This window comes from Megalobrama amblycephala, linkage group LG8 (assembly GCF_018812025.1).
Source record: "Megalobrama amblycephala isolate DHTTF-2021 linkage group LG8, ASM1881202v1, whole genome shotgun sequence".
Taxonomy (NCBI): Eukaryota; Metazoa; Chordata; class Actinopteri; order Cypriniformes; family Xenocyprididae; genus Megalobrama; species Megalobrama amblycephala.
This window is the reverse complement of record NC_063051.1, coordinates 12269262-12281403: the sequence shown is the minus strand read 5'-3', so window position 1 is coordinate 12281403 and position 12142 is coordinate 12269262. Positions and strand designations below refer to the sequence as shown.

At 37.4% G+C, this 12142-nt stretch overlaps 1 protein-coding gene across 2 annotated transcripts; it reads right to left on the bottom strand.

The window, feature by feature from the left end:
• Positions 1-4281: 4281 nt before the first annotated feature.
• si:dkey-195m11.8 (fidgetin-like protein 2) lies at positions 4282-9657 on the bottom strand. 2 transcript variants are annotated; one of them, XM_048199323.1, is made up of 5 exons: positions 9492-9657; positions 9083-9183; positions 5718-6536; positions 5087-5190; positions 4282-4714 (listed from the first exon to the last, which is right to left on the bottom strand). In XM_048199323.1, exons 3-4 carry the CDS (start codon positions 6526-6528, stop codon positions 5120-5122), a joined length of 882 nt encoding a protein of 293 aa, XP_048055280.1. In that variant the 5' UTR covers positions 6529-6536; positions 9083-9183; positions 9492-9657; the 3' UTR covers positions 4282-4714; positions 5087-5119. The 2 variants fall into 2 exon arrangements, with proteins under 2 accessions (XP_048055280.1, XP_048055279.1); XM_048199322.1 differs by having other exon boundaries at positions 4282-5190.
• Between the last annotated feature and the right edge of the window lie 2485 nt (positions 9658-12142).

Here is a 12142-nt window from a genome sequence, read left to right as displayed (position 1 = left end):
AGCGAGAGTCGCAGCACAGATCAGCAGCAGGAGTCAGATTTCATTTATTACAAGTGAGGAGCTGACTGACAAGATGATGGCAGAAGATTTTTTCATTAAGAATAATAATGAACCCACCAACCCACTAATTTGAAAGCGAAAGTATATGCGCACGATGCACGGACATTCATAACAGTGCGTGTCTACTGGCGCGGAGCATTTTCAGGCCATTATTACTATGATTAATTGAATTGAAAACGCTCGCTCTGCTCCGCACTGTTATGTCTGCCCGTCGTGCGCATTTTACTTTCACTTTCAAATTAGTGATTTAAAAGCAAGGTGCAAAAGAGGGAACCGGTGATGCCGGTATTACTGTTGTTGTCACGTCAATTTACCGATGGGAAAACCTCACCGTCACAACCCTATGGTGCTCACGTTTACAGTGTCGGCTAATACTGAGCCGGTGTTCTGATGCAGAACCCGGAAGCTATTTTAGGGATGTCTTTACTCCCTTTCTGGGCCTTGAAAGTGGTAATAATGTTGCAGTCTATCAGAGACCAGAAAGCTCACAGATTTTTAATCAAAAATATCTTGATTTGTATTCCGAAAATGAACGAAGGACTTGCTGTTTTGGAACGACGCGACGGTGACTAAATAATTAAAGTACCCCCTGGAGTACACATACATCCTCTGTTCGGGAATCACTGTTGTATGGTGTTGCTGGATCCACGCAACATTGACTTTGTATAGGACTGCTGACAAACACTTCCTGAGGTTTCTGTTTCCTGTCATTGAAGGGGTTGTGTATGTTCCATTGCTGTGTTCTTATCTTGATGAATTGAACTCTGTGTTGGCTGTTGAAGAGCATTCCTCCACTACACCCCTGAGCCAAACAAAGAATCACTAAAAACAAGTCCAAATGTCCTTACATCTGACTGGTTGTTAAAAAAAGTGAGACAGAGCTTAACTAACAGAACAGGCAGTGCAATTTTGTGGTACTTTGAGGTGAAATGTCTTCAGTTAGACTGAATTACGAATATACTGTATACCAAACCACTACATGGACTAGTCTAGATTTTACTCACTGTATCAAGTTTCTGGTGCACTTTACTAAGCGCCACACCCAATTACTGGAAAATGTGTTTAACTGGTAAATATTTAAACTTTAAATATGTGACTGAAAATCAGCAGATCAGCATTTCTTTTAATCAAAGGATGTTTGAACCTGACAAGGCCAAAATGTTGGGAAACATTTGATGATGGGAACTCTTGAAATGTTTATCTCCTTTTGTGTTCCACGGAAGAAAGAAAAGTGGTCACATGACGGTGAGTAAATGGTTACAGAATTTTAGTTTCTGTGTGAACTTCTCTCTTTAAATGTGTTAGGAGAGCAGCTGCAGGGGGAATATCATCCTCAGGAGACAAATAATACAATAACATGTACAAAACTTCTGCAGTTACTAAATAATGTGTCACTCTAGATCTTCACCTTAACATATGTCCCATTTATCAGTGATTGTCTGGTAGATGCATACATGCTAGATATTTTTCATTATGTTGTATAAAAGAGAGTGCAGTGCTGGAAAAGATTTAATCACAGATATGTTTTTAATGATTTGTTGGTTATCAATAAGGATGGATCTAAATCAGAATTTGAAATATATATATATATATATATATATATGGATCACATCAATGTGTAGACCAAGAACCATTCTCAAAACTGCACAAAGATGTTGATCTGTAAGATGAAAGACCCAATTCATCAGTCTAAGATTAAATGGCTCACAGTGAAGCGAGAACAGTATTGAAACTTCTGAAAAACAAAGCACTGAGGGCTGTGTGTGCTGGGAGGTGGGGGTTGGACGGAGAGAATAGAGCATCTGTCACACTCTGCTGCACAGTGACTGCAGGGAGCTGTTTTGGGTGGGGGGTCGCCATAAGGAGAAGTGGAGAGTCAAAAGTCAGCATCTGTGTTTAGTGTTTAGTTTGAGAGTGTTGAGGAAATCCAAAATGAGAAGAATGTGTGGGGGAAAAAAATGATAATAGAAGGAATATTCTATGATTTTCAGAATTGTTTGTGAGAGTATTTAAATGGTTGGCCACTAGAGGGCAAATAATACACTGTATGAAAATGTCAATAATTTAAATGAGCCTAAAATTGTACTACAATACAATTTAATAAAAAACATTTATAGAATCAAGTTGGCAGGGAGAGTGATTTAGAAAAGATTTTTTACTTTATCACTGAATTACCTCTGTACACTGTTTTCATAAAAGGACAATAAAAAAAATATTGATTAAAAAAGAAAAAAAGAACACAACATCACCTTGACCTTTTCCTTGAAAGATCATGCAATTGAAGGCTACATAGAGACACATCTGCACAGCCATAAGGTTGTGATTTTCTGTTGGGAGTTGAAGACCATGACATGTGAATGTCAACCTGCACACGGTACAAGGTGACCTAACGGCACCAGCTGTGCATCTGGCTCTTACGGAACTACAGTGCTTAAGCATACTCAAGCATAAATACTGTTTGCTGTAACGCTTGTAAATGCCTTTAATACTTGCAGATTGTGGGATAATTAAATCACTGTATATTTGAGAAGGACTGCATATATTACTGTTTTTTATATCAATATCAGATACATTTATGTTGAAAAAAAAATTAATACTTTTATTCAGCAAATAAGCCATTAAATTCCTCAAAAGTGCAGTAATGACTTTTAAATGGTCATTTCAAATAAATTATGTTCTTTTGAACTTTCTATTCATCAAAGAATCCTGGAATATATGATATATACTGATGCTGAAAATCAGCTTGGCTATTATAGTAATAAAGTATATTTTCAAATATATTAAAATTCTTTTAAATCACCTTGTTAGACATCTTTTAATAACATTTAAAGGTCCCATTCTTCGTGATCCCATGTTTCAAACTTTAGTTAGTGTGTAATGTTGTTGTTAGAGTATAAATAAAAAAAAAAAATCTGTAAAATTTTAAAGCTCAAAGTTCAATGCCAAGCGAGATATTTTATTTAACAGAAGTCGCCTACATCGAACGGCCAGTTTGGACTACATCCCTCTACTTCCTTCTTTAATGACATCACTAAAACAGTTTTTTGACTAACCTCCGCCCACAGGAATACACAAGAGTTGCGTTTCTAGAGTGTGTTTGTTAGCCTGACTACGTCAGACTTTCTACTTCCGCTCAATTTCATTTCGCTTCTGTACTCAGTCTGATACAGCGTCAGAGCTTTGTGTTTGCCACCGGTCTGGAAACAGCCGGGCCAATCAACGAACAGAGGGCGGGCTGAGAGCCGTGACGTAGATGCTAAGCGCCGAGTTTTACATTGTAGGTTAGAGAAATCGAAAACCGAAACGACCGCGGAAATGGGAAACGAGACACGGGATGCAAACTTCGGGATGCATTAACTTTGCATAATCTGCAAAAGTCGTTTACAGCCATTTTCACTCCGGTATTTCGCTCACATCATCATGTGTTTACAACAGGTTTACAGTGGAAGTTCAATCATAGATTTGAGTTCGATGCATGATGTCTGTGCTTCGATGCGGCTGTACAGGCAGATAACATACGTCATAACTAAACGTATCTGATTGGCTTACGGGTAACCAATGATTTTAAACTTCAGACAAGCGTCCCCTAGCGAGAGAGAAAACACTTCTCTATTATGCCATTCCAGACTCTGTCTACGAAGCAAAGTGAAGTAGCAGAGTCTGGTATTACCAGGCTATGTGTTTGTCGCCATGTCGTCGAAACGCTGTTATTTTCATCCCGCAGTCCAATCACCGGGTCTGATTCCGGCTCAAATTGATAGGGTAAAATTAAAGACATGTTTACAATAACACTGAGCGCGTGCATCTCCACGTTATGGTAAGAGGCGTGACCTTTCCGGGCAAGATGCGCTAAGCTGCTGTCGAATCACAACACAGGAACCGCTGACACAATCAGAACTCGTTACGTATTTCTGAAGGAGGGACTTCATAGAACAAGGAAGTCATCAGCCCATTTTTATGACAGTGGAAACAGCGGTATACAGATAAGTAAATTATGTGAAAAATACTGTGTTTTTTTACACGCGAAACATGAACACATGTTATATTGCACACTATAAACACAATCAAAGCTGCAAAAAAACACGAAAAACGGGACCTTTAAAAATTTTACGAACCTCAGACTTTTGAAAGTTTTTTTTCCTTCACAACTTTACAGTCCTATATAGGATATTTCTCAGTTTTTATGCAAAATGCACAAAAAAATAAAGAAAGCAAATGCTGTATCGGTACAATAGTTTTTATTTTGTGTATTTTTTTTTTCTTGAGGTAGACATTTAGACATGTAATACACAATTGCATACTCTGAACATACAGCAATGTAACAGTGAGGTAGATGAAAATTGTAATAACATGACTTTGTTCCATATACTGCATTTGTGAGTGTTAAAAAAAAAAAATCTAATTTAAATATTAACTACACTGTCATTTTCATTTTGGTTTGTACATTTTCAGTTGATGTCCCGTTTGCCTCTCCATAACAAAAGCTCTCTATTCTTTCACACGCCTCATTTAAAACAGAGAAAGGTCAGAGGGTCAGAGGAAAACACATCCAGTGATCAACTCAGGGGGCTGGGACAGCTCTGTGGGTTTCCATAGTAAACGTCACAATAGGTGAATAGTGGAAAAGACCCTTTTAGCCTTTTTTGCAGCAGCCCTGCGAAAGCTAGATATATTATGTGTTCTGTAATCATTGAAATACTGTTTGTAAGGTTACAAATATTTTCTTTAATGATGGACATGACAAAGAAACTACACTAACTAGACAATAAAAGACAAAAACATCTGTCAAACTCAAAATTTAAACATTAAGTATGGCTTCATTCACAATTCCTGAGGGAAATTAGATTTACATTCAAAGTTTATAGAGGATAATATTCCTAAAATAAGAAGAGTGTTTTATCCCACTGACTTCAGTGTTGAAGAACATCCATGACAATTATTGTTCACATGCTCACTAACAAAATGTATGAAAACCTTATATTACACATATGACATATGAAACTTTCAGGTGTGTGTTTTGATTTACCATATTTCTCTTTCTCTTTTCCATTCCTCTCTTTCAGTCTTTCTTTGGCTTGGATTTCATTGATTGAAGCGGTGGATTAGTGCTTGCCACCATAATGTGCTTCACTGCACAACATAATTATAGAGAGAGAGAGAGTAAAAGAGGAAAGGAAGAGTATAAAAAAAGAATGAGTGATTTCAGGGATATAAAAGAGTGTTTGTGCTATAGGTCACATTGAAGCTGCAGTCAGGAATAATGATAATGTGCATAAGAGAGACATCTATCTTCTCAGTCTGTAATCTGGGGCCAGTTGCATAAACTTAGTCACTATATTAAGACTGTGTCTTAAGAACTAGTTTGACCAACTTGCAGTTAACCAAGGGGTAATCGATGTTATTTTTCCAATGCAAATTACACCAATCTACCTTTTTATGTTACAGACTTTAAAAAATTAGGACCACTCTTCAAGAAAAACATTAGTGTCTTAACTTTTACCACTAGTCTAAGTGGTTTATGCAACTGGCCCCAGGTCTCATACCGTATAATATTCGCCCTGATGTTTGATACGTTCAAGTATTGCTATAATCATGTATAAAAAAGGTATCGACTGACTGCATCAAGCAGACTCAGGGATATGTGTACTGTCCCGGACCTCCATAAGACCTTGTCTCCGGAGGTCGTAGGTGACTGGTCTTGCCCACAGAATCGGCCTCGAGGTCGGACTGAGTGGAAAGTCTATCAGGCCTGTAGCTCTGGATGTCCGTCCCACAGCTTTCATTGACATTTGTACCACTGTCACTGTTCTGCCTTTCGCTTTTGTCCCTGATTGTGTAAGGTGACACTCTGGCAGTTTTGGACTGGTCGAAGCCAAACTTCCTGTTGCGTGGGAGTTCAGCAGCACCGTGGCTGCTGTGAAGAGGCGTGGGGGTGTGTATGCCCGAGGGCAGCAGAGCAGGGGTGCTGTGAGGGTAACTAGCCGTCAGACCGCATTGCTGGGGATAAGCGTAGCCTGGTGCGGGGGGCAGGTAAGCAGACGGCAAGGCAAACGCTGGAGACGGAAGATAGGATGGTTTGGGTAGCAGATGTTGGCTGCTGTAGGATGAAGGGTAATCCTGAGACGTGGGACCGCTGCTGTACTGCTGCTCTGAAAGATCACTTCCGCTCCCCTTCAGTGGGTCTAAACCGGGAGGCCCGTCTGTGCTGTACCCCCCAGGCCACGGCTCCTGGTGCTGCTCACTTCTCAGGAAACTCCCATGTTCTGGTAAGGCTGAGTTGAAGGAATACCTCTCTGCATAGCGCTTTAGCAAGCTAGAGGCACTGAGGGCACTGATGTCATCTGTGTAGCCTGAGAACGCAGGACGACTGGGCTGAGGGAATGGGAGGGGCTTAGGGTGAACTGGAGATGATGTGGTGGAGGAGACATCATAGTGTTGCTCCGCCCACTCAGATGACCACTGCATCATTACCACACCTGGAAAAGTGATAAATATATAATGGAGAAAAAAAAAAAAAATTATATATATATATATATATATATATATATATATATATTATTGCATACTGTACATGCTAAAGGAATATTTGATGGCATCTGTGTTAAAGGGATAGTTCACCGAAAAACACAATGTTACTATTACATAGTATGCAAAATTCTAGAAATTTATAGAAAATTCTGTATGGTATTACTATCTACTTTTTATTCCTCATTGAGAGATACTGAAAAAGATAGAGGAAGGAGGTATTACTTTTTATTCATTGCTAAGAAATGATGCACATTATAGCTAGAGGAGGTATTTAAATGGATAGTTCACAAAAAAACATTAAAATTCTGAAAATTCTGCATGATGTTACTTAAATTTTTATTCAGCATTCACTGTAAAAAAAATTACATGATCAAAAAGTCATGGCAGCATATGTTTTTACATTAATAATTTGAGCAATTTCATTTTTTTATAGGATTCAACTCTATTTTTTAAAGTCAGTTTAATATAATTTAAGTTGAAATGAGTTGTGAAGCCAATTTGATTATACTTAAAGGGTTAGTTCACCCAAAAATGAAATGTCATTTATTACTCACCCTCATGTCGTTCTACAGCCGTAAGACCTTCATTCATCTTCCGAAAGCAAATTAAGATATTTTTGATGAAATCCGATGGCTCAGTGAGGCCTCCATTGAGAGCAAAGCCATTCAAACTCTCAAGGTCCATAAAGGTTCATCATGTGAGTTCAGTGGTTCTATCTTAATGTTGTAAGTGACGAGAATACTTTTTGTGCACCAAAAAAACAAAATTTTTCAACAATATCTATTTCAAAACACTGATTCAGAGCTTTACAAATCAAATCAGTGAATCGGAGCGCCAAAGTCACATTAGCCGTTTGATAGGAGATCCGAATCACTAATTCGAAACAAAAGATTCATAAAGCTCCGAAGCAGTGTTTTGAAATCAGCCCATATAGATATTGTTGAAAAGTCGTTATTTTGTTTTTTTGGCGCACAAAAGTGTCACTTTATAATATTAAGATAGAACCACTGAACTTGCATGAACTGTTTCAAATATGTTTTTAGTAGCTTTATGGACCTTGAGAGTTTGAATGGCTTTGCTCTCAATGGAGGCCTCACTGAGTAATAAATTACATCATTTTCAATTTTGGGTGAACTAACCCTTTAAAAAATTTAAGTTGAAATAGGTGGGATTTTTTTTACAGTGTTGAGAAATATTGCAAACGATAGCTAGAGGACGCATTTAAAGGGATATTTCACCCAAAAATAAAAATTCTGAATTTTTTTTATTCATCGCTGAGAAATAAAGCACACGACAGAAAAAGTAAAGTTTACCAATGAGAAATAAATCATAATTCCAAACTTGTAGGGTGAGTAAATGATGACCCATTTTTGAGTAAACGGTCCCTTTAAATAGCTCCTTTAGCTACCTTGTGTTATGTTTCTTCACCAGAAATAGAAAATAACAGGAAAATCATGTGGTAGTGGTTTTGCAAAACCACTTCAAATTCACAACTGGACTATAACAAGAATTCACCATATGGAACTGCTTAGCAATCTAGACAAGATCTATTCTTTACATCTTAATCTGTGCGAGTGTAATCTCAGTAACCTTTCACACATCATCCTCACACATTTTGATGAGGGTAAGACGAATTAAATGAGTGATTGAATGCTGGATTTACAACCAGTTATTGTATACTGTATGCGTTTGTGCATGTGTGTCTATTTTCGTGTGCCTTCTGGATGATGAAGGCAGATTAGAATCGACAGATTAGAGCGAAGTTCTAGAGAGGGTAGGAGACTGACAGCGCACTAAGAGTTTAAGAGCATTTTAAACAAATATACATGAACATTAGCACATTATCCAGAGTTCTAGAGGGTTAAGATTCCTCGCTAATCCCAACAAATCTTTGCTAAACACAAATACTCGTGTTCATTTAAAAATATTTAACACAGAAAACAGTCAAATGCCTGTTTCTTTATTTCTTTATGTTGCTTCCCTCCAATTCACACACTTCCTCGAGCTTCCACTGAAGATACAGGATCCCGTCCATAAATATGGCTGCACCCGGAATGCCAAGAATTCAGCCTGGGATCTTTTTACAAAGCACATCCTCTACACACACACACACATACACACATGCTCTAGGTTGGACATCTTGAGTTTTTTTTAACTAATTAAATGGCTGAAGATCTGTGATGCTAAATGTATTAGTCATTATATTACAGAATGTACTGCAAATAAAGTTTGATTAGATGTTGGCCATCCTGTAGTTCAAAATCTAAATCTAAACAGAGATCATTTTTTCATCAGTAAAACAAAAAATATTCAAGACTTCTCATTCTTTCTATGATAGCGAAAAGACTAATGAGATGAGAGCAAAGAAACAGCTGGTAAAGTCATTACTCTCTCTGGCTACTGCTGAACACACACTTTCCAGCAGAATCCTATCCAACATATACACACATAGAAATAAGAAATATGCATTTTTTGCATTGTTGCATAAACTCACCATGCTGTTTTAACCAGAATTCAGTATCAGCGTGTTATTTTTGATTGTAAATGCTAACGGTGTGCACAAATCTGTCCACCATTGCTCATAAACACAGATACCTGAAAGAAAGAGAGATATATTATTACTCCACTTTGCATGTCACACTTTCCTCAAATTAAAATTGCACCATTTTAAAATCTCACATACCTACACTAACCATACAAACCAATAGGAACAAACAGTAAAATGTGACTTTATAATGTATAAACAGAATGCATGTGCAACAAAAATACTCTTGCACTCTCCTTAACTTTACAAGCAAAAGGCTATTAGCTGATAATAAGAGGCAGAGATGAAGACAGAGTGGTTTTAAAAATGTAAACAGATAAAAGCTGTCATTGTATTTCACATGCATTAAGAAACATACCAGTCTCTCTCTGTGAATCTCCATTGCACTGTAGCAGTTATAAGTAAATTCCAAGCTTTACGCTGCCATGCCTCTCACACTCTTTTTTTGTCTCTTGCCTCTTCTTTTTTCTTCTATCCAACTCTGCACTACCTCCCTCTGTCCCTGTGACAACAGCCCACATGCACAGCCCCTCCCCCACACAAATCCTCCCCTCCCCCTGCCCTCCCTTTTTGTTGAAAGTATTTAAGCAGAAAGAGAGAGAGAATGGGAATCTCAACAGGATATTTTACTGTTAAATAACTGTTACTGTTTATTTAAAATCAACACATATGCACACATAAATCATGCACACATGGCATTTGTTTTTGTTTTTTTACATATATAATTATAGTCCAATGTAATAACTTATATTTGTCTAATATAAATGTGTGTTTCTGTATGGGGGCTTTGTTAAACAACTCTTGTGGGGCATAAAAATGATCAGGATATCAAAATAAAACTTCTATCATGTTAACAGCTGAGGGTGCTGTTGGCTGTAATACTACTGCTTAGGTGTTGAAGATCCCTGGAATGCGAAGAGGAATCCTTCCACATAAATGAGCATCGGAGAAGCTTTCTGCTGTGTTCTAAAGCTTTCATATAACCAACGCGATAGTTATTGGTCACATTATTGGTCACAAAGCGATAGTTAATTACAAAATTGATTTATTTTATGTGGAAAAGTTTCCCTGCTGTGTGAAAATATATTACACAGAAACTATTCAAACTATTTAAAAGTCGAAACAAAACTGAAAACCTTAACATGTGTGCTTAACATATGCTTGTGCTTGTCATTGTGCATGTTTGAACAGCTGCTGTCAGTCTCTGAAGGGAGACTTGATAACCAACGGTCACTCTGACTCCAGAGAAAGATTGAACATGAAAGGAATATTACTCTTAATTAACAAAGACGTTTCACAGGTAGAAATACTCTTGTTATTAGAAACACTTGTATTATAGATGTTTTGGATGTTTTATCATTGCCCAAAGCAGAAGAATAGAGAGGCTACTCAGTGCAGAGCCATAACCTCCAGCTCCCCCTCTCTGGAGCTCCAGCTCCCCCTCTCTTGACCTACTGTGGGCATGATGGGTGGAGCTGCATCCCCAACCACACCCTAACCCTACCCATAACCCTGTCTCTCCACCCATTAAACAGGTTAAGCTCCACCCTTGAGCTGGAGGTCATTATGCTCTGCAGCGAGCACTACTTGGAAAAATAGGATGTCTTTCATGTCGCTACTTTCATTGGGCAGCTTGAAAAAAAAATACTTCATTGTTAAATCTGTATCATTGTTGTATTTTTTAACACTGCTGCTTTCTGTGTAAATTTATAGCAATATTAGTTTTTGCAGCAATATTATTCCTGTCCAAAAGTAGTTTAAAAGATGTTTTCCTATTGCCTTTGACAGGTGATCAGTCAAATGACAAATGTTCTTGTATCAAGATGGCAGCCTCCAGGTTGTATACTTACATGTAGAAGCAATTGCCATTGAACTACCTGAGAATGCTAACAACTTTTCTTCAGGTAGACTTCTAATACTGTATGACATATTAGCCATCAAAATATATCAATTAATATATTTTAAGTTTAAACACGCTCTCAGTTGTTGCTGTAATTAACATAGTATATGATTTACTGTATTGCATCAGGTCATTGTTAGCATTACTCTCATTTATTTGTGTACAGTTGTTGTATATTTCAGCTGATTTTACATTGCTTTCTATTAAAATAGAATTACAATAATAACTTCCTTTGTGGAGCCAACGTGTAATTTTACTGCTACAGTGCAACAAACGAATAAGCATCTGCATTATATTTCTTATTGATTAGAATTAGAAATGGTACTTTTGGTGCTATTCACAGTATCTCAATCTTTTTTGAACACACAAAATCAATCCACCTAAGCTTTTCAGCTAATCTGTTTAGTTAGAAGCTTACAGTGCCCAAGCAATGGATCTCTAGCAAGCTAATTAGCTACCATGGCATTAGCTCATTGTGCAAAAGTCAAGTAAACAAATCCCAGTTGCTTTTTCCAGATTGATTAATCTTAGCTAACATGTGGCACACTATCATGTACTAATACTGATGAATGTTTTATTGATAAAATGTAATGTTTTATAGACTAGAATTCAAATAGAATTGTAGCATGAGGTTTTTCTTGGAGTGGAACCAGATGGCCCTTCACAGCTCTTCAAATGGCTAACATTAAATGCTATAACAAGCTTATGTATCTTGTTAGTGGAAGTTAACAGCATTGGCAACTAAAACATCTGTATGATTTTGAATGTTGTCTGTCAAATGCCTTCTTTTTATATCCTGTCTTGGTGTTATTCCAATAGCTTACTTAAAACATGAAAACATATCCAGAGACCACAAACATTAAACCGATCACTTGTATAAATCCGGAGAAATTGTAATGTTCAGAAAAGTAGGAATGGAGGTCCTGCCTTAGAGCCAGTCACATTTTTTGATAGAGTTTGTTTACTTTGGAATGTATGTACACATTCATTTTGACCCACCTGACAACTGGAGACTGAATAATGAGCAGTAGCTAAACTTTTGTGTGAAATACACCATCTTATAGCACCCATTTATGCTCACTAAGAGCCAAAATGGACAAAAGGTCCAA

Bases quoted from the DNA above. Each gene is read 5' to 3' on its own strand.
- si:dkey-195m11.8 (XM_048199322.1), bottom strand. From the start codon at position 6,528: ATGATGCAGTGGTCATCTGAGTGGGCGGAGCAACACTATGATGTCTCC. The intron at 5,191-5,717 runs GTCCGGGACAGT...TATGTTGTGCAG, and splicing joins GGAGACAAGGTCTTATGGAG to TGAAGCACATTATGGTGGCA.